This window comes from Lygodium microphyllum, chromosome 1, assembly GCF_053477565.2.
Source record: "Lygodium microphyllum isolate KBCC chromosome 1, Lygodium_microphyllum_v1.1.10, whole genome shotgun sequence".
Classification (NCBI taxonomy): Eukaryota; Viridiplantae; Streptophyta; class Polypodiopsida; order Schizaeales; family Lygodiaceae; genus Lygodium; species Lygodium microphyllum.
Genome location: NC_141135.1, coordinates 95,420,009 through 95,443,225, shown reverse-complemented (window position 1 = coordinate 95,443,225; position 23,217 = coordinate 95,420,009). Strand labels below are relative to the sequence as shown.

Sequence of the window (23,217 nt, the reverse complement as noted above, 5' to 3'; positions counted from 1 at the left end):
CTTACTTGACACTATACTTCTATCTCCCTCCTTTGCTTGTTCAATCGGTTCAACAGGTCCCTTGGTGCCCCCCATTCCTCCTATTGTCAAGATCAAAATCTCATATTTCACTTTGCATGGAAAAATAATGTGGAATGTAGTTGTATTTCAAAGGCTTACATGCTTTTTAGTCATGATTTGCTGTTTCCTTCGTGAAATGAGCCTCCCTCTCCAGCTATGCATGGCCATCCCACTCCTCTCAAGCCTCCCATCGCTTACCTGACACCATGCTTCTATTCCCCTCCTTTACTTGTTCAATTAGTTCAACAAGTCCCTTGGTGCTCCCCATTCCTCCCATTGTTAAGATCAAAATCTCAGATTTTACTTTGCATGGAAAAATGATGTTGAATGTGGTTGTATTTCAAAGGATTACATGTTTTTTAGTCATGCTGCAGTGTGTGAATTACTTGGGTGATGTATTCTATTGGGCAGTTATTGCGGGAGTGTGATCATGAAAATGTGGTAAAACTGGTCAATGTACATATCAACCATGTGGACATGTCTCTCTACTTGGCCTTTGACTATGCTGATCATGATCTTTATGTAAGTTTTTGTGAATATTCATGTCTTGGTCATGAAGTTGCCTTATCAAGTATTTCAGGCTTTTGAGCTAATTACATGTGGATATTTTGTTTTTTGTTTGCAGGAAATTATACGACACCATCGTGAGAAACTTAACTTTCCTATTAATCAGTATACTGTCAAGTCTTTGCTTTGGCAAATACTGAATGGACTCAACTACCTTCACAGGTTGGAACCGTATCAGGTCTGGAATTAGTCTTTGGTAGAAGATGCTTGTTGGAACACATAGAGGGTATCTTGTACTTAATTGTATCTACTACCAGCATGAGGTATGAAGTTGTAAAGCTGAGGAAACTGTTCAAGAGATTTGTGATTGCAAGACATACTTTGCAGTGAAACTTTACCTACTACCAGCAGTAAGATAAAAGTTGCAAAGCAGTGAGATAGCATGGAGGCTGAAGTTAGAAAATCAAGAAAGCTGTTCAAGAGCTTGTGGATGCAATGCACTCACGTCAGAGCATATGTTTCTTGACTTGCAGGGTGATTTAGGTGTCCTTTGTAAATTTAATGAGGCTGTTGAACTATTGAATCTAGCTGAAACAAGAGAGAGATTTTTCTTGACTTGCAGGAGGATTTATATGTCTTTTGTAAGTTTCATGAGACTATTTAACTGTTGAAACTAGCTGAAACAAGCAGAGAGAACTGACTGATCTCAAAACGTAATCTGATGATTAAATAGAAGTTAGTTTGGAACCATCTAATTTTTGTTTTGTGTATTATATATATATATATATATATACATATATATATATTGGGGGGAGGTGTGGTTTCTAACTTTTGAATTGACCATAATTCTCACGTGCTTAGGATGTACTATGATGTAGTTTGCACAATTTTGATTTTGACACACTTTTCTTAAATCAGAAACTGGATCATACATCGGGACCTGAAACCATCAAATATTCTGGTAAGATGCAAAGCAGGCATTATCTCTACATAATATGCCTTTTGGAGTGTACAGTGCATAACTGTGAGGGATGCGAATAGCTCCTAAAGAGTTCTTTCTTTTCATTAGGTTATGGGTGATGGTGAAGAGCAAGGTGTGGTGAAGATAGGTGACTTTGGACTTGCACGAATATATCAAGCCCCTTTAAAACCTTTGGGCGAAAATGGGGTTTGTGTTTATTTTTTCATCTTTTGCATTTTGACTTTGCCTGGAGGCTAACTTTTTTAATCTTCATGTTCTGATGAATCTAGAATTCTTAAAGTTTAGATGATATAGTCAAAAAAACTACAAAACGGGTTTCTTTTTTAAATCTTGAAATGACACGAATTGTTCTCATGGCTTGCTAATAGGTGGTGGTTACCATATGGTATCGAGCTCCTGAGTTGTTGCTTGGTGCTAAACACTACACAACTGCTGTGGGTATCCTTGATTGAGTTGTTCCAACACAAAAATTTAGGTGTTTGCCCATCTCTTGAAAGCAGAAGCGCAAAATGTTCATTATAGTTTTTGTAGCCAAATTTCACATGGCTCACTATTTTGCAGTCAAGGCTATGTTTTTTTGCTAGAAGCTAAGTTTCTCCTATTTCTGCTGACCTGAATCTGTCTAATATAATACTGGAAAGTAACCATTTATCAATTGTTGCAGTATAATACTGGAAAGTAACCATTTATCAATTGTTGCAGTTGGCATAGATGTTGCACACTATCTTTTTCTGTCTCTGTGCCTAATTAGTCTCAATATCTTGTACCCCCTCTTTTTTTGGGGGGGCGGGGGAGGGGAGGGGTGTGTGTCTTTGCTTCATTTAAGATGTTTGCCCAGGAGTATATTGCTAGTGGCCTCTCAATCTGAAAAACTATTAAAGTGTGGCACACGAGCCAATTTCATACAGGCCCATAGCAAGATTGGTTCGAGAGTCTGATACTTATAAGCTGCTTGATTAATTGGTTATAAACTTGCAGCAAATATGAAGTAAAGACTTGTTATATATGTCTTTTCTTCCTCACGCACTATGTATATGGTCCTATTTTATGTTTTTTTGCTTGTCCAAAAGACAATCAATCGGCTGAATGTCCAGGTAAAAATTGCTATGAGAGCTTTTGAGTGTTCCTTAGCTTGTGTCAGACATGTGGGCTGTTGGATGTATCTTTGCAGAGCTTATTACCTTGAAACCTCTTTTTCAAGGGATAGAAGACAAGAGTACACATAACCCATTTCAGGTTGGTGTAATGCAACAGCTTTATTTTCATTCCGCTTTCATCTAAATAGTAGTTGTTGACTAGCAATTCACTGTTAAAGCTGATTTCAGGATTATTTGTAGACTTTTCCATGCTCATTTGATAATCAACTTGGAATTATGCTATATGTAATTTTAAGTTGACACCATCATCATGGAACTAGAGGTACTGTAAGAGTAGGATTAAACTTGGCTGCTCGTAGTACTTTCTCCATTCTTATTATGACAAAGATACCTTTCGATGGTAATTTTGGACAGAAGTCGTCTTTGTTTATTAAGAAATTATAGATCTTTTTCTTCAGGATATCATGTCTGGAGGTGATTCAGAGAGATTCATGCTGCTTTATGATCACCTAAATGCATCATTGGTTGACCAATTAAAACATATGGGTGGGTGCAATACTAGGTTGCATTTTCAGCTCACTTCTAAGATGGCACTGTCCACACAATTGGGCCATGGTATTACATTTATCCTCACCTGAGATCAGCTTAAAACTTGCCAGAAATTTGGTTTTAACAAATTAGAAGAGGATGTGTGCTATATACTTGAACACTTGCGATGTGTCTGCCATGGAAGGTGGTTCTGTGATGCTCAAGTAAGAACTGGTTTTGGCATGGTGGAACCACCATAGAAGATTGTACATTGAGTTCTTCATTATTGTCTCCCTATTTTCTCAACAGTTGATGACTTGTGGTTGGTTGTTGAGTTAGGTCTATATTACTTTACCTGAACAGGTGGGGTTTGGTGCATGCTTAGGGTTCTGAATGCCTAAATTCACACTTATCAGTAATCTCACCCTTCAGTTCTCTTAGACCAAATCCCAGACAATGCCAAGTGGTAGTAGCTTCTCTTTGAAATTAGAAGCTGGAAAAAAGCCATTACTAAATCTACTTTCAAGTAAAAGTTTGGGGATTCCTTTATTTTGGAGAAGTCTACTTTCTCTTTTTTTGTTCTTTTCAGAGAGAAGAAAAATCTTTACATTAAATACCTGTGAAATAAACATCCTGAAGTTTTAAAAATTGAAACAGATAAACAATGGTCCTGTAAAGGACTCCCATCGTCTGTAATGGTCCTGAAGTCTAATAGAAGGGGTGGGTGAACAGCCATCAGGTTCTCTGTAATTCATTTGTACTTGACCATGGCTGTAACATTTCTTGTTCATTAAACTTATAACAATGTGTTCCACAATGTTCTTTGAAAGAAAAAAGATGTGTTGAGCACTGGAAACTTACTGACCAATTTCTGCAGTGTATAACAGCCCCAAAAAGCAAAGGAAGATTAAATGTCCTTTTTGAGTTTCGATAGGCCAAATGTCTGCCCAAAATCTTCAAAACAAGAGGAAAATGGGGACATCCATTCATCTTGTGTCATCCTAATCATTGTGTTCGATTGCCATCATTGCTCTGTACTGCAGTGACCAGCCTCCATGCTAGCTCCATCAGTCCCACCATTGTCTTGCTGCCCTATGACCATCCTGTTAGTGGTGTACATTTCATAGGGGTTAGGCTCTTTATTAGGCTTAGTATTGGATGCCTTTATGGGGAGTTGGGCGGTCCATTTAGGGCCAGCTCATTTGTCTCGAGTCTTGGGTCTGTATATACTCCACTTCTCCACTCTTGTTGTACCGGATCACATCCGCTTGGAGAGAGGGAGATTGGAGGTACTCCTGAAACTAGCCTTTCTCCTTAGATAGGGAAGGTTGGTTTCATGGTTCCATTGAACCTGGGTCACCAGGGTGAAAGCTAGGTATCCTCACTGGACTAGACGACAATGGAACCATGAAACCAGCCTGCCTTCTGTGGAGGGGTGGTAATTCCCTTATCAGGCACTTAATTGCAGCAATCAATAAATAAACATAAACTGAAATGCACACTTTACCTTCAAAATCTTGGACAGTGGACAATGGACATCTTGTTGGCCCTAAAATTGGTGCCCCTTCCAGTGTTTCTTTATCTTCAATTGCTAATGGATTGATTACAAACCGAGATTCCATAATCTCCTTGACTGATCCAAAAGTCCCTTGATGTATACACAATTAGCAAACAAATTGTGCAAATTGCCCCTTGAATTTACTCAGGACTTGCTTTGATTGAACCCCAACTGGCCAAATATTGCCCCAAATTCATAATGGATGGGTTGGCATCTAAAATCCTTGGCAATACCACAAATTGTAGGTGTTGATTTCAGTGTGTGGTGCTTTCTTCAAATGACACGGGTCCCAAGGTGGCTGCTAAACCTTGGTTTACAGCAAAAATCCCTCTGTTGTCCACCAAATTTGGTTGAGATTTTCCCCAAATCGTTGAGATAAGTTGAGATTTTTCAAGAATGGGCTGAAAAATGTGAGAGAATGCTAGAGAGAGAAAATTCAAAGATTTTTCATGGAGAAAATCTCCAAATTGCTTGTTGCTTTCTTCAACCAGCAAGAAATGTAGTCATCTATAGCCTAGGAGTACTAGAATGTTGTCACTACCCAGTTGATGATGCCACTAGCCCTTGAGCTTTTCTTGTTATTGCTTGCTTGTTGATGGCTCTAGATGGCTTTCAACTGTAGTAATTTGTTGTTCCTTGCTCAAAAAATAGACCAATAACCTTCTCTCTCTCTTCTCCTCCAGCTGAAAATTGATGCGAATGATTGAGACAAGATCTAAAAAACGTTTTCTTAGTTTGCATGGGTATTTATGCCAAGCAGCAGCTTTCTAAATCCAAATTTTAGCATTATTCAGCCATGAAATTAATTTTCAGAATTAATTATTAACTAATGCCGGCCTAAGGGCTAATACTTGCTTAGGGATACTTGGAAGACTAATTATCCCAACCAATCTAATTATTGGTTGGTGGAATTATTTTTTTGGATACTAGAATAATAATTAAATTAATCCTTGGAATCAATATTTTTGAAAATTAATTTAATAAGTTGGATAATGTTGGAAAATGGAATTAGAAGGCTACCACTTGGCAAAACTTGTCCATGCAAGTGGGAAAAACGTTTTTAGGGGTTGGTGAAAATCTATTCCAGACATTTGTGAGACAGAGGAGGTTGTTAAAGAGCAAAGAGATGTTGATGTGATTTGTAGCCACCAAGGATCAACCCTACAGCAGTGACAGTAGTTTGGAGTCCTCTAGGAGCAAGTGATAGTAACCCAAGGTCTTTTTGGTGCAGGTGATAGTATACGATAGGGGATAACAACCTTTTTGGTGGTCCTAAGCTGTAGGTGACAGCTTCCATGACTGTTTGAGTAGGGCAACAATAGTTTCTCAGCATTTCTCAGGATGAAACTTTGAAGTTTCTCTTTGTACAGCATTCTCTTGCATCCCCTAGCCATCTCTTAAGTAACCTCAATAGAATTCAGCCACTTGATTCATCAGAGGTGAAGATATTGGAAAGTTTGTGTTGTAAACCTTAATTTACAGTAGAAATTAGGGTTGGTAGCCACTTAGGGATGCGTGCTCAAAATTGAGGGTCTAGGACTTGAATTCCAATAGTTGAAACAGAGGAATTTCAGGGAGATTCAAGAGGCCAACCAGCCAATATCAGTTTTGGGCTGAATTTGTCTTTCAAGGAGTAGGGTGAAGGTCAATCCTCGAGCAACCAAGGGACAAATTGGGTTGGAGGCTTGCTGATCATTTATGACAGCAAGAGGCGCTTGGATAAATAGATGAGATTAGTGAATCTCTATTGTAATCAAACATTTGCAATTGAAGATAAAGAAATACTGCAAGGGGTGCCAGATTTAGGGCCAACAAGGTGTCCAATGCTCAAGATTATATGGTAACATTTTCATTTTCAATTTATGTGGATTAATTACTTGCTGTAATTAGTGTTAAATCAAGGTAGTACCACCCTCTCCGAGGAGGGAAGTTGGCTTTATTTGTTGGTTACCATACGTGCCATTCATCTATGTGGTTTGTATAGTATATTTGATGTATTGTGTTATTGATTGCGTTGCCCGTTCATCGGGTGTGATTTTTGCTTGCGTTGATCATTCTCACATGGTATTAAGTGATAGTGTTATTGGTTTTGGTTCTTTGTGCTAGTGTTATTCACTATTTTTAGGTCTCTAAGTGCTGCATTTTACTTTTTTTTGACCTATTGTATATTGGGTCACCTGATCTGCTACTGCTTGCTTTGTTGAAATTTACATTTTTCACTGTTGAGCTCCAAAACCTTACCTTTGTTGCCTTTGCCTCTTTGTTTACTATTGGCGATATGTCATACAACTAGATGGCCTGTTTCACGGTGACATGTTTTCCCTACTTCAAAGATGGCTGCAACTTGTGTTTTGATTGTTGCTAGTATTGTGGGGGTTGGTCCTACTGTCTCCAAGGTTGATCAATTTGTTGCCTATCGTTCTTGATTCTCCAAGCTCTTGCATTTGTTGGTTCACAAACCCTAAACACAAAACACACAAACACAAGTAGAGGAGAGAGAGAACTTTGAAGTGAATTAATGAATACTATAAATGAAGGAAAGAATGTACAAGGCGCTCAAGGGAAAAGTTGTCCAATGGCTGGTGGCTCTTATAGGAGCAGGTTGAAGGAGGTGTCAATGTATATCATCGATTAGAGACAGATCCTGAGTGTAGTAACTACCAATCAAAGCAAAGGTTGATGAAGAAAAGTGGTGAAGATGCAAAAACGACCTAGTGTAAATTATGAAAGCTGATCATCAACAATTGTGGGAGGTTGGGCCATAGTTGTAGACCATGTAGTTGCAGTCGCTAGAGGATGGATAGCTAATGGAAGAGGGTTGATGGCTGAAACTTGCAATACAAGAATAGGCTGAATGGTGGGCAACCTGTCTATTTATAGATGTGGATGGACTCTCCCAAATTAGGGTTTACACAAAAACTCTCTTGAATTACTCTTCGTTTTAGTTTTCTTCATTGATTAAGCATGTTTTGGGGCTATTTAAGGCTAATTAGCATGTAATGCATTTTTTAGTTCAACAATCCTTCCCAGGCCCTAAATAAGGCTAGAAAGGAAGGCTAATTGAGTTTTATCCCAAGGAGTTTCACCCCAAAGTAGCTAGGGCATTGGACAGTAGGTGCACTATGGTTGCCCAATGGTTTACCAAGACTACAGAGACAATGGTTATCTTACTAAGGGAGTCCAAGTAGTCACCCTAGAGAGGCTAGGGCATCGGACAAAGGGGGGTTAGAAGAGGGTGGGATTCGAGAAGAGTGGCTTACATGCTCAAATGAAACAACAAATGTAGATATACTTGATGAATGATATCTGCTTGAAGAGCCTCCTCTATTGAAGTTTACATATAGAAAATTGTTTGGATCTTGCACATCAAAAGGAGAATCAAGAGAGGGTTTTGATTCATACCTCTCAAAGGGATTGTTCGAACTTGACACTGGGTGTGGTTGAGATGAATAAGACGGGTCACCAATCGTCCCAAATGTTGTATGTCCTCCATGATTGAAGAGGTGCCCAGTCTCACCAATTGGTTTGTATGGTGTAGCTAAGCTGATAGGAGGGGTGTAAGCTTGACTATACATGATGCAAAGTACTCTTCAAACTCCTTTGTCAGGAGATTGAAATATGGAGAAAACAAAGAAGGTGAAGGTGATGGTGGGGTGTCGTCTTCTTCGTCAAGTCCATAATGCCTCCTTAGGGCCTCTAATGATGGAGAAGCTTGATAAGACATCATGGGTGACACATCCTCAAAGGATCCAACTTGCGACATGATACAAGTGAGACTCGATGTAAAAGGGACTAGACATCAAACTCACCTCCTAGCCATAGAGCCAAACAAGCTCACCTCCTAGTTTGGGAGATACCAACACTTTGGGCAATGATCACATCCTAAGGATTGGCGTCCTATACCATTGGCCCACACCATCCCAACGTACGATTTGTTGGCCAATGGGCCAAGAGTCCAAGAGTGGTGATCACACCGTAATAGTGCACAATAGGGCCTTGAGTCCTATTTATAGGACTTGGTTGCCCTAACCTCAATGTGTCCTTAGTTTATTCGTATTAAGTAACTTTGTAACCGTCGTGACCAATGCTACTAGCGCCTATTCGGATGTTGAGGGACGTAACAATGGTGTCCCGAGAAGGTGTCTAGGACATTGTGATTCAGTCATGAGTCATTTGTGTGCCTCACACAAAACCAAGCCTCCACAATTCTACAAGATACTCTTCATAAGAGCACTAGCTTTGATACCATGTCAAGAAATTGCTAGGGTTTGCACTGAAGAAACATAGAATGTATGACCACAACTCAAACGCAAAAACATAGATAGTGACGTGCAAAACTTAAACCCTAAATGAAAAACACTAAACTCAAAACCCAAAAAGCACACAGAGAGAGAGAGAGAGAGAGAGAGAGAGAGAGAGAGAGAGAGAGAGAGCTCTGAAGTGAATAAATGAATGCTGTAAAATGAAGGAAAGAAAGTACAAGATGCTCAAGGCTAGAGTTGTGCAACAGCTAGTGGCTCTTGTGGGAGCGGGTTCAGGGAGGTGTTGATGTGTATAGTCCACCAAAGATGGATCTAGATTGTACTAACCTCTAGTTGGAGTAGAGGCCAATGATGATAAGTGCTGAAAACACAAAAACGACCTGATGTAGATGATGGAAGCTGATCATCGGCAGCAGTGGGAGGCTTGGTGATAGTTATAGACCATATAGCAGTAGTCGCTAGGGGCTCAACAGTTAGTGGAAGAGGGTTGATGGCTAAAACTTGCAAGACAAAGATAGGCTGAATGGTGGGGAGCCTGTCTATTTATAGGTGTGGATGGACTCTTCGAAAATAGGGTTTACACAATAATTCTCTCGAACCACTCCCCATATTAGGGCTTTTCATTAATTAAGCACGTTTTGGGCCTGTCCAAGAGGCTAATTAGGCATGCAGTGCAATTTTTAGCTCTACATTGAGCTTATACTCACTTGTGTATCTGCAAGCTAGAAAGGGATTGTGAGAGGGCAGAGGTAGGGCATGCATTAAACATAGTTTGGCGGTTCAAATCTTGGAGTTGGTTGACTTTCAGGTCCATGATGGGAGGTTTGGACTACAAGCAATGTTTGCTCCTAGTCTAGTTTCACATGGGGGGGCACTTCAGTGGTTTGGCTGAGGTGGGAATCCCATTGTCAAGGTGTGCTTTTTGCAGGGTTGTTTGTGATAGACAGAGAGGGTCAACTATTTCCACTTTCTGTGATCAAGGTATTATGATCAACATGGATTTGGTGCTTCTTTTGATGTCTTCTAGACTTGGAGTCATGATTCAGAGCTGGGAGTGTTGGAGTATTTTTGGTGGTGCATTCAGGTGTTTTGACAGTCTTCTTTGAGCATTGCTTTCCAATGTCCCATGTGTTATGGTAGTACAGGTTTTTGACAGATTAATGCTGTCGTATGGGACCTGATGATGTATCCTAGGGGCTTGTTGTTCCCCATCATTGTATATTTTATTGTATTGACCACCCATGATCTAAGAGAGGGTGTTAATGGTGTAATTTTCATGGGCTTAGGCTCTTTACTAGGCTTTTGTACGGTGTGTCTCATGTATTGTATTATGGATTTAATTGCCCGCAAGGGAACATCAAATGTGGCAGAGCGACAAAAAGATGGAAGATTAAAGCCAGGGATTTATGCTTCGTCAAGTAAGCACTTTGGTGATAGACTAGAGCACTTGTTTGTTTTGGAACGTATGGTGGATATAGCCAACAGTATAGCTTCATAGAGGATGCATGGTATTTGATTTGAACCACATGACCAGCCATACTCAATGGTCCAATGATATGCAAGAATTGAATATACTTGGCTATATTGGGATGGGATGATTCTTCTCATCCTATTGCATGCTGGGAAGGTCCCCATATGTATGAAGGATGGAAAAAACAAAGTATTTGTCAGATGTGCTGCATGTACTAAACACTACAAAGAATTTGGCATTTGTTGGACAAATGATTGATCAAGGCTGCCAATAAGGTTCAATCCAAAAGTTACATATTTAGCTGTCACATTTTTTTCCTAAGCCAACTGACTGATTTTGAGTGCTTTTGCTGAAAAATTTCTGCCCACAGATGCCCTCTGAAGATCATCATGCTTATCAGTTTAGCTGCATTCTCTCACAATTGATTGTTTGCCATCGATGTGGTCCTACTTATTCTCTGCACTCTAGATATAGCTGTAAAGAGAAACTTTTAACAATTTATTGATCTTTTTCCACTTCTGTGTCCTCTCATATGCGGTGTTGGTGAGTGTAGTTTTTATAGCTGTTAGATGACAAAGCCTTTACTTTGACAATGTCATAACATCAGTAAATTCTCTGAAAATTACTTGGATTAGTGTGGCACTTCTCATTGTAGTTGGCCATGCAGTATACTGAACGGCTTGAAATTGTTTGCTTTGGCAGCTTGATCAACTGGATAAAATTTTCAAAGTCTTGGGTAAGTTGTCAAAGCTTTTCACTGCATTGCGCCATCACATCCGGTCCTTTTTGATTGATAATAATCTTTGTCCATGGTAACATCTAATGGACAGGGCATCCAACACCTGAGAGATGGCCAACCCTCACTCACCTCCCATTTTGGCAAAACAATCGACAGCAAATTCAAGGGCACAAATTGTAAGTATATATATACTTTTGGAAGCTTTCCTGTAAATATTGCATCAAGTGCTTGAGAAATGTTTCTTAAGATGGATTCTGCTTCAGCCTGTCAATGAGCTGTTGATTGGTCTGATTTTTCAATGCAATGGAGGACACTTGGCTGTCTTGCAGTGAGAATTGCGGATTGCACAGTGTTGTCTATCTTTCACCAAAAAGTCCTGCCTACGATCTTCTTTCAAAGATGCTAGAGTATGTACTTTACCATGTCTTCGGATTCCACAGAACCACAGATTTGTCTAGTTTTCTGTTTAGTTCACACTTTTCTGTTCAGCAGGTATGATCCTTGCAAGCGAATTTCTGCAGCTCAGGCTCTAGAGCATGAGTACGTTTGCTGCTCTATATCTCTGCCTTTTCATGTTAAAACAGTTTGGCATCTTTTGCCTTCATTAAAGGTGTGGGTTGCGAGTGTTTACTACATGAAACTTACTGATCGTAGAATTAAATACTTTCTATTATGGGAAATACAGTATAATTCTCAACATGACACATTAGAAACAGCCACAAATGCCTATAGGCTTATTGAACAGGTTTGGAAGAGTAGAAGTTCAAGCTTTTAGTTTGATTGTAGATAATACTGTGTTCCTGTCACACCATTGGAAAGCTCGTGACAGATTTTTGATACAGGTTCACTAATTTCTTAAACACCAGAGTGTATTAAATTGCAGAATCAGTCTGTAATGATGTAATTACTCAGTAATTGCATATCTGCGAGGGGATGCTTAGGGCCTGAATATTACTTTTCAAATTGGCTGTCATACGAGGGGGATGAGGAATCCTTAGCTAGTTGAAGGTGTTGTGTTTGTGCTTGCGGAGCCTAAAGAGGCCAAAAAGGTGTCAAAGTGCAACATTCAATTCCTAAGCCCAACATATATAAAATGCTTCATTGAGCTAATGCAGTGGTTGTTGTTTTCATTTTGTTAGCATCCATAGCAAGTGCGTCTCTTCTCTCTCTCTCTCTCTCTCTCTCTCCCCCCCCCCCCCCCACACACACACACACACACATACACACACACACAAAACACTGCCCCCCGTGGGCCCATATCCAAGTACAACCCCTCTATATTTGGATGTCATTATACGAATGAATATAATAGTTATTTCTTGAGGAACAATACTTAGTTGCGGAGAGAGGCTCTCAAATTTTAGCTCAGCCATATACAAAATGCATCAATATATTTTAATTCATATGCATTAGAAGGGTATACTAAGAATAAATCAATCTACCCTCCAGGGACGTAAAAGAAGAGCCCATATCCAAGAAAGAGACGGCTTAAACATCATTTCGTAGTAACGCCCTGCCCTGCCCCGCGGCACAAACTCTTGCTTCTCTCTTCTCTACGTCATGAAAACAGAGCGGAGGACCACTTACTCTTCCCTCTTGGAGCTTTTATAGTTGCTTCACCTCATTTAAAATTCTCCTTGATCATTAGCTTAGAACAGTAGTGAGCTTTCTTGGGCCCTAGAGCAAGAGGAGGGAAGTAAGAAGGCACCTCTTTGGGTAAGGCCTGTGAGGAGGGAGTAGCCTTTGCCTACATTATGCCAACCGCAGCTGTGAAAATGCAGCAGCGTATGACAAGCATAAATGGTTGATTGAAGGAATATTTGGTATTGGTGTGGCAAGCTATGACAAGTGCACTCAATTTAGTGATTTACATATCTTGTATATGTGCCTCTAGTAATTTCTTGGCATTCCAAGAACTGCAAAACAGGAGTGAGATGCTTCAGGATATCAATAAAATTTGTTCTCTATTGTAGCAGTAAGAAGTTCTGCTATCCCTTCCATTTCTTTCACTTTGGCTAGAGCGGGCCTCTCATAGATTCTTAATGTGATCTGAAAAGGCTGTAGTGGAGTAAGAGCATGCAACTCTGAGTGCTGGTACTCCAGCTTTGTAGAGGTTTGTGATGGAGTTTGGCTCCAAGTTAAGTCATTTGACCCAAGGAGAACACCACAGAGAAGTCTTGCAGCTGGTTAAAGCTTGTGGCTACAAGCAAGGTGTGGGAGCTTGATACCAGCCTCCCACAAAAGGGACGGTCTTTATATGCCATGAAGTAATCTAATTGCATTTGTAACTGCATATCAAAGGCTCCCAGCTATGTGAAGCCAGAGGCACCTTGAAGTAGGCATTGTCTTTGACATGGGCAACTTTGCAGACTTCAATATAGTATTGTCCTTGACATGGGCTTTGGGCACCGACTCTGTGGACTTTTTCTTTTCACAGAAAGAAATTCTAGTAAGAAAAACATATCAGAAATAATATCCCCAGGTAAATTACCAGCTCTGTGAACTTTGATATAGGGTCATTGGCTTTGATGTGAGCACTAGCATGAGCACTACACTCTAATCATGATCGTGCTGATATTTTACATTCAACTCTGTATCATGGACCATTTTTCGTACCCCATTGCATGGGCTGTACTTCAGCCATCTTTTGTAGCCTGATTTATGATTGAATTTGCTGTTGGGAGAGCCGTAACTTTGAGGCTGTTGTAGACCATCATTCATAGTCAAGATCTTGTTGCCTTGGATTGGTATCAAGGTGTGGCATTAATGTTAACGCTATCTTTATTTTTAATCTCATGTAACATTAACATTTAATGTCAATGCTATTTGTTATCTTAATATTGACATTTTCAGTTAATGTCAAAGTTAACATTACTATTGATGTTAATGCATTCATGGTGTAAAATGATGATGGTTGTAAGGTTTCATGTCAAAGAGATAGAAAGTGTTGTGATGTAGAAAAATGTAGTAGTAGGTGTTGTGATATGAGAGAGAGAGAGAGAGAGAGAGAGAGAGAGAGAGAGAGAGAGAGAGAGAGAAGGGGGGGGGAGGAGATGGAGAGAGATGTGTCACTTCTGTTGAGTCAAATTGAGGCAGCAGATTGTAGTTTGTGATGTGTCACTTCCGTTGAGTCAAAATGAGGCAGCAGACTGTAGTTTGTGATGATTGACATGGCAAGAGCAGGGTGGTTGGGCAGCACGGTGGATTGTTGGGCGGCGAGCGGCTGGTAGAGGAGGACATGGCTTGTTCACTATGAGCAATCCATTTTTGGGCTAATGTGTGCTCAAGATCACTTGGTTGATAAATTGGCCTAGCTAGTTTAATTGTTGGCCTGTTAGATTTTTTTTTGAGCTATAAATAATTATTAAAATAATTTTTAGTATTAATATTTTGAAAGTTAATTTAATAAAACAGGATAATGTTGGAAATTGTTTTGGAGGGTTGCCACTTGGCAAAACTTGCCCATGTAGTGAGAAAAACGTTTTTGAGGCTAGAGAGAGAGAGAGAGAGAGAGAGAGAGAGAGAGAGAGAGAGAGAGAGTTTACGAAAAAAGAGAGAGAGAGAGAGAGAGAGAGAGAGAGAGAGAGAGAGAGAGTTGAGAGAGAGAGAGAGAGAGAGAGAGAGAGAGAGAGAGAGAGAGAGAGAGAGTTTACGAAAAAAAAAAGAGAGAGAGAGAGAGTTGAGAGAGAGAGAGAGAGAGAGAGAGAGAGAGAGAGGACGAGAGAGGACTGGCGGCCATGGAGATCGCGTCGCCTGTACCTGTCGCGCCGCCATAGCCCGTTTGCATCCACGTCGTCGCCTGCACCTGCTGTTTCGCCGTCGTCCGTCGCCCGCCCCTGCAGTTCCGTCGCCCGTCGCCCGCCCCTGCAGTTCCGTCGCCCGTCGCCCGTCGCCCGCGGCTGCAGTTCCGTCGCCCGTCGCCTGTCGCCCGCCCCTGCAGTTCCGTCGCCCGCGGCTGCCCTTGGCGCCCTGTTCCGTAGCTCCCACGCCCGTCGGGCGCGACTGAGTCCCCCGCCCCGCTGCGGGTCGGCCCATCGTCAGGGGCCCCTGCCCTGCTGTCGCCTGCCTGAGTGGCGGCCTCTGCACCAGCACTTTGATCGTTTGCCCTCTGTGTTTAGGGTTTCTGCTGGCGAGGCCCCTGCCCTGTGCCCTCGACTATCCTGCGCTGCCGTCGACTGCGAGACCTGTGTTCCACCCTCAGGCCCTTGCACTGTTAGGGTTGCGCCTTGCCACACGCGCTCTTGGGACAGGCCACGACTCAGGCTGACAGGTAAAGCTCCGGTTTCATTGGCTGTGTTTGTGGAATCTGTCCTTGGACAGCGCCGCTGTATAGGAAAGAAAGAGAGCAAGAGCGAGAGAGAGAGCGCGAACGAGAAGACAGCAGTATGGCTGGCTTGGATATGGATTTTCTCGACCAGACGGTGGCAGCCCTTGGCCCTGATTCCGATGCAGAGGAGACAGAGGATATGGTGCCATGCACAGAGGAGCTGCCTCCGGGTTCTGAACTGCCGCCTGCTGGCAAACGCTCCAAGCACACTTCTGATGAGCCAATGGGTCCTGAGGAACGTTCCTTTGCGCAAGTGGCCTTTGATCCTGTGGATTCGCAGGAAATCGACTGGGAGCATTTGCTAGACTTTGCCAATACTCTGCTTGGCGATTATGTCCAGCATAATACTGAATCTTTTTCTGAAGCAGGAACGGATGATGTGCTGGAAGCTATGGTGGACCCTAAATCAGTCTTGAGATCTTTCTCGTTTTTTTATGATCGTGCAGTTATCCTTTTCTTCACAGGTAGGAACCCGGTGCTGTCACATATTCGCCAGTGGATGCACCATTTATTGCAAGGGGAGTGTGTTGAGGAGATCTTCCTTGGACCCCGCGGCTTTTATGAGGTGCTGTTGGAATCGAAAATGCATCGAGCTGAGCTCCTGTCCAAGTTGCCACTATTCTTTGATCGCCGCCTGGTCCATGTTGTACCATGGCGCCCCATGGCCGACTTCCAGCGTCTGCTTCAACGAGAATGCCCGGTGTGGGTGGAGGTGGAAAATTGTCCGGCGGTCTATTGGCCAATGTTGAAGGATGCCATGGCGGTTGTGGGCACGGTGCTGGTCCCCCCAAGCCTCAGGGCAATGAACCGGAACCGTTTATGCATGTTATGGGACACAGCTAGGAAAAGGCCCGCCTGGCTTCGCTTCAGTTGTTCAGGCATGCATCCTCTGCATTTTCGCTTGAAATGGGGCAACTTTGCGGGGCACTGCTTCTCATGTGGGAAATTGGGACATTTCATGGCTGAATGCCCTGAAAGGCAACCGTCTTTGGAGGATCCACAGGTTATGCTGCCCAAGGACGACATGGTGCTTGATGCTCCGCCCCAGGAAGTCATGGATAAAGGCAAACAACCGGTCCCGGGTTTGGATTCCCGTCGCATGGACTGGATTGAGGCACGTCCCAAAAAAGGTAAAAAGTTGGATGCAGGCCTGGCAGATCCTGGGCCTCCTGTTTCCCAGGACTCCGTGCGCACGTATACGCGTAGAAAAGAAATGGTCACTTCACAGCAGGCTCCGCGCACTACGGCCCCGTCGGCCCCCCGTAATCAGGCTCCAAGGAAAGTCTATACTGATGGTCCCAAAGGCCCTCCTGCTAAGCTGGCGTTTGATACCAAAGGTAATGTGATTACTCCCTGGGATCGGCGTTATCCCCGCCCCACTCCCAAGGCAGTGGATTTACCCTCTACCTCTAAAGCAGGTCGCCAGAATTCCTTTGCAGTATTGGCTGATTTTCTGGATGAGGGCGTCCTGGATGCTCTCGCGGAAAAGGTGAAATCGAGGCAACAGGTGTCTCGTTCCTGACTTTCTTTTTTGAAGAGATATGAAGCTAGCCACATGGAATGTGCGAGGCATTTGCTCTCGCCATAAGCAACATGCCATGTGGACCGTCTTGCATGAAAATCGGTGGGATGTATTGAGTGCAGTTGAGCACAAAAGTCACGGTGAAGCAGGGAAAGTTGTGGACTGTCATGGATTTCGTCTGTTTTATGCAGGCACCCATGCTACGCACTATTCGGGCGTGCTGATGATTGTCCATGAGAAATATCAGCCTGTCCTTATTAAAAATGATGTGCAGGGCCGCTTTCTGGTTATCGAAGTCTTATTTGAAGGCGAGATTTTATGGTTACTGGGCCTCTATGCGCCGAATGATCCCGCATCCCGACGGGATCTTTGGTCCACTTTGCAGGCTTCCATGTCACGTGGCCGAAGGGGGCTTTTGATGGGAGATTCCAATATGTGTATTCACTCTTCTCAGTCCACTTCAGCGCATTCGGTCATGGATGCGCCGGAAAGCCGGGTGTGGAATTCCTTTGCTTTGCATGTTCTTAAGCAGGATCTTTGGTCCTGGCTTCACCCTTCCTTTTCGGGGTTTACTTTGCATTCTGCACAATATGCAACTACTTGGTTGCGGCTGGACAGAATGTATATCATGCCGGGGGACGATTTTCTTCCCGAGATGCTGGAAATGAAGGTCTTGCAGCAGTATGCGTTGTCGGATCATTTCCCCCTTCAGCTGGAGATGCGGGCACAATCTATTGCACCTTTTATGCAGTTGCTGGACAGGCTCCCGTTACGTTTCAACTCCTCTTATTTGAAGCATCCAATTTTTCAGGCCTATATGCAGCAATTGATCGAGAGGTTCTTATTGGACTTCGCCTCTGAGGGCTTGCCTTCATTTGCACGGTTGCTCTCTAATGTACGGCGTGTTGCTCGACAGTATGGGATCCATCATGCATCGCTTTGCCGCCGTCGTCGATCTGCAGCAGAGGAGCTACTGGCTTTGGTCCGCTCCTTGCTCCTGGATTCCCCAGATGATGATTTTCTGCTGTCATTGGAGAGGCGTTTGGCCCATCTTCTTCAAGTATTTCAGTTGAAATCTTATCAGCAGGCCAAGCTGCATACCTTGACTGACACATTGCAAGATAGTGCCTGCCAGTCTCATAAGTTCTTTCGCGCCCTGCATGCGTCTCCGGCTCGCGACAATATGACCAGACTCCAGGATCCGGAGGGTCGCATGGTCACTGATCCGCAGACCATTGTCAATATGTGCAGAAATTATTTTATGGATCTCCTTGGTTCTTCTCCCTTGCCTTCTAGCCAGGTTACTCATGCTCGCGCGGTCTTCTATCATCTGGTCCGACAGCAGGTTCCATTGGATATGCAAGCCACTTTGGAGGCGGATATTTGCGAGGAGGAGGTCATGGATGTTTTGTTGCACCTGCCGACGGATAAAAGTCCTGGCTGGGATGGTCTCACTAATGAATTCTTTCAGAGCTCAGCCACTCAGTTGGTGAAGCCATTGGTGGTCTTGTTTCAGCAGGTTTGGGAAACGGGGGTTATGCCCTCCTCATGGAAAGAAGGCCTTATCAAACTGATTCCAGAGGTCCCTTCACCGTCAAAGCTGCAACACTGGAGACTAATCTCTTTGATGGGCTCCATGTACAAAATCTACTCCAAAGTGCTGGCGAATCGGCTTCACAAGCACCTTCCCGCTATTGTGCATCCTCTCCAATATGGTTTCATTAAGGGCCGCAACATTCTGCATAATATCTTAAATGTGCAAATGGCTATTGACTATGCGCGACACTCCGGTCAGGAAGTGGTATTGATTCAATTGGACTTGGAAAAGGCGTTTGATTATGTGGACTGGTCTTTCATTGCAGATCTCATGTCTGCTATGGGCTTTGGCACCCGAATGTCCCGATTGATCTACACCATTAGTGTTGCGGCTTCATCCAGAGTTATGCTCAATGGTGGGGTTACTGAGCCCTTTGTCCTTGCACGCTCAGTCAGACAGGGTTGTCCTTTGAGTCCGCTCTTTTTTGCCCTGGCGACGCACCCGGTCCTTTCAATGTTGTCCTCCATGGCAGATTCGGCTCAGCTGGCAGGGCTGTCTCTTCCTTTGGGCCACCACTTCATTAGCCAGTCTTTGGCTGATGACACCTTTATGATTTTGCAGGCGGACAGGGACAACATTCGCAAGGCATTAGATGTTTGGACGCTTTTTGGTCAAGCCTCTGGGCTTCGCATCAATGCCTTTAAGTCCCGCCATTCTTAGTTGCACGGAGCCTGATTTACAGTCATTAGGCTGGCAAGGCCAGGTGGTTTCCCGTGGCTCTATTGTCAGACATCTTGGATACCCAGTGGGGGTGGATGTACGGCCAAAGGACCTGCTGGACTGGATTTCACAAAAACTGGCGGCAAAGTTTATGTATTGGAAGTCGCAAGCGTGGCCCTTCCATGTCCGCCTCAAAGTGGCTCAGTCAATTATGCTCCCAATGCTATCGTATTTCCTGCCATTGTTGCCATGGATGCCTACTACTTTGAAGCCTCTCACTCACCCCATCCGTTTCATGCTATGGAAGAAGGATTCTCTGCAGGCAAGCATTTCTTGGATTTCATGGTCGCATACATGTACCCCTAAGCGCATGGGTGGTGGAGCTCTTTTGGATGCAGAACATCATATGCTGGCTCTCCGTTGGTCCCTTTTTCGGGCCATGTGTGTGAATCATCACCTGTGGACTATCATAGCCCGTTATTTCCTTGAGGACGGCGGGCTCCGCCATGGTAACACCCGGCTTCGGGCCTCCTGGTGGCATGTCCTTAATGCTGATTCCTGTTTTTCCAGCTCCTCTTCCCCTTTGTTACAGCACTTGGTCGACTCTTGGAAAGTGGTGCTCAAAAAGGCCCGGTGGCACCCGGTAGGGGACCGCTTGCAGACTAACTCCTTTCAGCTGGAATTGTTGGCAGTATCGAGACTACTTTCATGGGAAGACAAAGATCAGCTCAGACTGCGATTTAACCGCATGGCCCGTTTAGGTGTGACGTCGGTTGCGGATGCTACCCTTGCCACGCGCAATGTCCTCATATCCTTTCGGACTGCTAGGCGACTTTTCAAGATCCCGCGCGGATACCGTGATTTATGGGGAAAGCTGTCGGCGGAGCTTCAGGGCAGGCAACCCTTTCCTGCCCTGGCTGTGGATCGCCCTTGGCAGGACTGGGACCTTGCAGGCCGGTTGAGTCTGGAAAAGGCCTCTACTAATCAGGTCTATCATCTTCTTATTCAGGATCGCCAATGGCTGGGTGACAAAGCTAATACTGTTTGGGGACTGCGGAAATCGTTGACATGGTGGCAGACAACGCTGATGGAGGGCTGGCTGAATAAGGCACCTTTCAAATGTAAGGTCTTTCTTTGGCGGGTAATGATTGGTGGTCTTCCTCTTGCCTCGGCCCTTGCCAAGCGTCGCATCTCCAATGGCACTTGCTTCTTCTGTACCACAACGGCGGAATCAGCTCGACATCGTTTTCTTTCTTGCCCGCTCGCCAAGAATATCTGGTTACTCTTGTCGCACATTTGGCGCACTGTGGTGGGCTCCTCGCTAACTCCTTTCGACTGGGTTTTTGGGCGCCCGAAGTATCCCACACCGCCACAGTTGCATATGAAGATACTATTTCACTTCTTCAGATACTGGGGATGCTGGCACATTTGGACCACGCGCAATGCTTTTCTCTTTGATTCGGCCTCTAATGTACCGCGCCATGTTGCCAGGCTTAAAGGCCTCTTGCACTGGCAGTTAGATCTCATCCGACACGCTGACTTGCTCCCTCGGGAGGATTTGCTTCCTTGGCATATGGCAATTGCCTCTGGGTCGTTACCATGATTTGTGTAACTTTTTAGTACACTACTACTGGGATTTTCCCCACGTTGGCCTAGGGCCCTCGTGCCTCTTGTAATCAGAAAGAGAGAGAGCGAGCGAGAGAACTTTTTCACCTGATGGCTTAGCGTCATCAACTATCTTGTAATCAAGTAATCTTGTATTTTTCGTAATTAATACAATTACCTTTTACGAAAAAAAAAGAGAGAGAGAGAGTTATATTAATGTCTATAAAAGGCCAAATCATCTTATGAGACCAAAATGTTGCATCTGAGAAGTTTGGGAATTTTCCGTCCTAAAAAAGCTTTCATCTAATGCTGTGACTAACTAAATGGAAAATAAACATTGAACAATACATAGCTGATGAGTATAAAACAATATCTAAGCTAGATACAATGTGGAACTGCTTAGGAGGTACTCTCATCTTAGGATATCTCTACTGCTTGAGAGACACTCTCATCCCAAGATATCTCTCATGGGTCTATCTAGTATAGAGAGGTCGAAGTGGTGAGATAGGGTCTCCCAATGGCAGTGTAGTATCTTTGCATTTGTAGATGATGCCTCTTGCAAGGGCATGGATCAGTTGGGCATGGGCAACGGGGTCTACAACTATCCGTGGGTGTATCTAGGGTGGTTTTCCGTGGTGGGGGCATTTGTTTGATCAATCAGGGCTCTGTAGTGGGAGGGAGTAGTCGATGCTTTGTAGAACTCCGTGAGTGCAGGTTAGTGTGTGGCTTTGTATATTTGCTGTTGGGTCTATAAGAGGTGCTCTCTGTGGTAGCGTAGTTCTAGTAAGAAGAGCTCGAGAGATCTTTGATCCGGGGAATCCATAACCCTAGATAGTGATCAAAATCTCTCTTCAAATAAGCAATGGAACCACCCTTGGATTTGTAGTACATTGGGCATCTGCATAAATAGTGCTCCTCCATCTCTAGCTCGAGTTGATAAAGCTAGCAAATCTTGTCCTTCGAGGGGAGGATTTTGCACTATATCTACTTGTCTCGATTCAGAGCTAGTGTGAGGATGTATGGAGCTATCCAATGGTGCATTGTACACCATGAGACAGGTGTGCATCCATGTATCTCGGACGGACAACAAAGCCATGTTAGCAGTTAGTCAGCTTAGGTGTGAGTCAGTGCTGCAGAGGCTACAACATTTTATGTAGTATTTATCTGGCATTTTATGGAGTGTTTTTTAGGGTTGGGGAGCATTTAATACTGGCCGACCAGCATTAAATGTTGGCCGAATGCATTTATTGCTTCCCCCATTTTATACCTATATATTGATGGGGCTCCTCCTCCTCTGGGGTACTTCAGCCATCATTTGTGGATTCTTTTGGGGAGAGAGGAGCTAGTGCCAGGGTGCCCACACAGCTAGTGACTCATTGTTGTATGCTGCTGTCTCGTGTTTGATATGGATTCCGTTTTCCGAGCATACATCCGAGTTCTCATTTGTATTTGTGTTTATTCATTCATTCTTTCTCGTCTTGTATTTTAGTAGTTTATTTCAGCATGTTGTTTCCGCTTCCGTTGCTGCACCACTTTTGACATGGTATTAGATTTCAGGTTGTCCACACCTTGTGTTGTGTTTTATTGCTGATTTCAGGATTGATTTATCCCTCTGCTACCCTGGCGACTGCTGTCAACCTGATTGCAACCAGATTTTGGCTTCCATACTTTGCGTTTTGATCAGCATCTGCATCGCCTGCCTGTCCAACACCCTTGCTGCCTGTGTCTTCCTCATCAGGCTGCTGGCGACAGTTCCCTACACCTGTTTAGGCAGTGTGCAGCCTGCATTTTGCTGTTTATAGCACTATTTTGGGCTGGGCGATTGGCAGAACCGGCCGTTTTGCTGTTTCTAGCAGGTTTGACCTGATTTTTTGACTTTGTGCAGCAGAATTGGCTTATTTTGGTCAGATTTTGGGTTATACTGTATATGAACTCTTGTTTTTTGCAGTCTGTGCGTGGTTTGGCTGTGTTTCCTCTCCCAATCCCTTCTTTTCTCTCCTTATTTTCTAAATCCTCTCCAAATGGCTCCTCCATGTATATCCACTAATGACAAGCTCCATGGACCTGATTATTACACGTGGAGTGCGGTGATGAAGGGTTGGTTTATTTAGAAGCGGTTATGGTACGTGGTTGGCGGAGCTATGGTCCGTCCTCAACAACCTTCTCTTGTTCCATCTGATTTTGATGAAGATAACCATGAGGAGGCAGTGCTTACATGGGATTCGGATGATACTCGTGCTTATTCGGCCTTACTCCAGGACCAGCTTCGCACTATGCAGTTTGACCTGTCAGAGGCACATCT

At 43.7% G+C, this 23,217-nt stretch overlaps 1 protein-coding gene across 7 annotated transcripts in view; it reads left to right on the top strand.

Moving 5' to 3' along the window:
* CDKE;1 (cyclin-dependent kinase E;1) overlaps positions 1–23,217 on the top strand; it is a 54,994-nt gene that overhangs the window by 4,625 nt on the left and 27,152 nt on the right. For 3 of the 7 annotated variants that reach the window (XM_087679278.1, XM_087679301.1, XM_087679294.1), the window contains exons 2-11: positions 472–582; positions 686–789; positions 1,486–1,528; positions 1,637–1,735; positions 1,918–1,987; positions 2,691–2,785; positions 11,168–11,201; positions 11,296–11,380; positions 11,534–11,611; positions 11,694–11,744. In XM_087679278.1, the coding sequence (XP_087535404.1) occupies positions 472–582; positions 686–789; positions 1,486–1,528; positions 1,637–1,735; positions 1,918–1,987; positions 2,691–2,785; positions 11,168–11,201; positions 11,296–11,380; positions 11,534–11,611; positions 11,694–11,744 (770 nt within the window). Of the gene's footprint in view, positions 1–471; positions 583–685; positions 806–1,485; positions 1,529–1,636; positions 1,736–1,917; positions 1,988–2,690; positions 2,786–11,167; positions 11,202–11,295; positions 11,381–11,533; positions 11,612–11,693; positions 11,745–23,217 lie in introns of all 7 variants that reach the window. The other 4 variants (XM_087679286.1, XM_087679309.1, XM_087679315.1 and 1 more) reach the window with 2 other exon arrangements.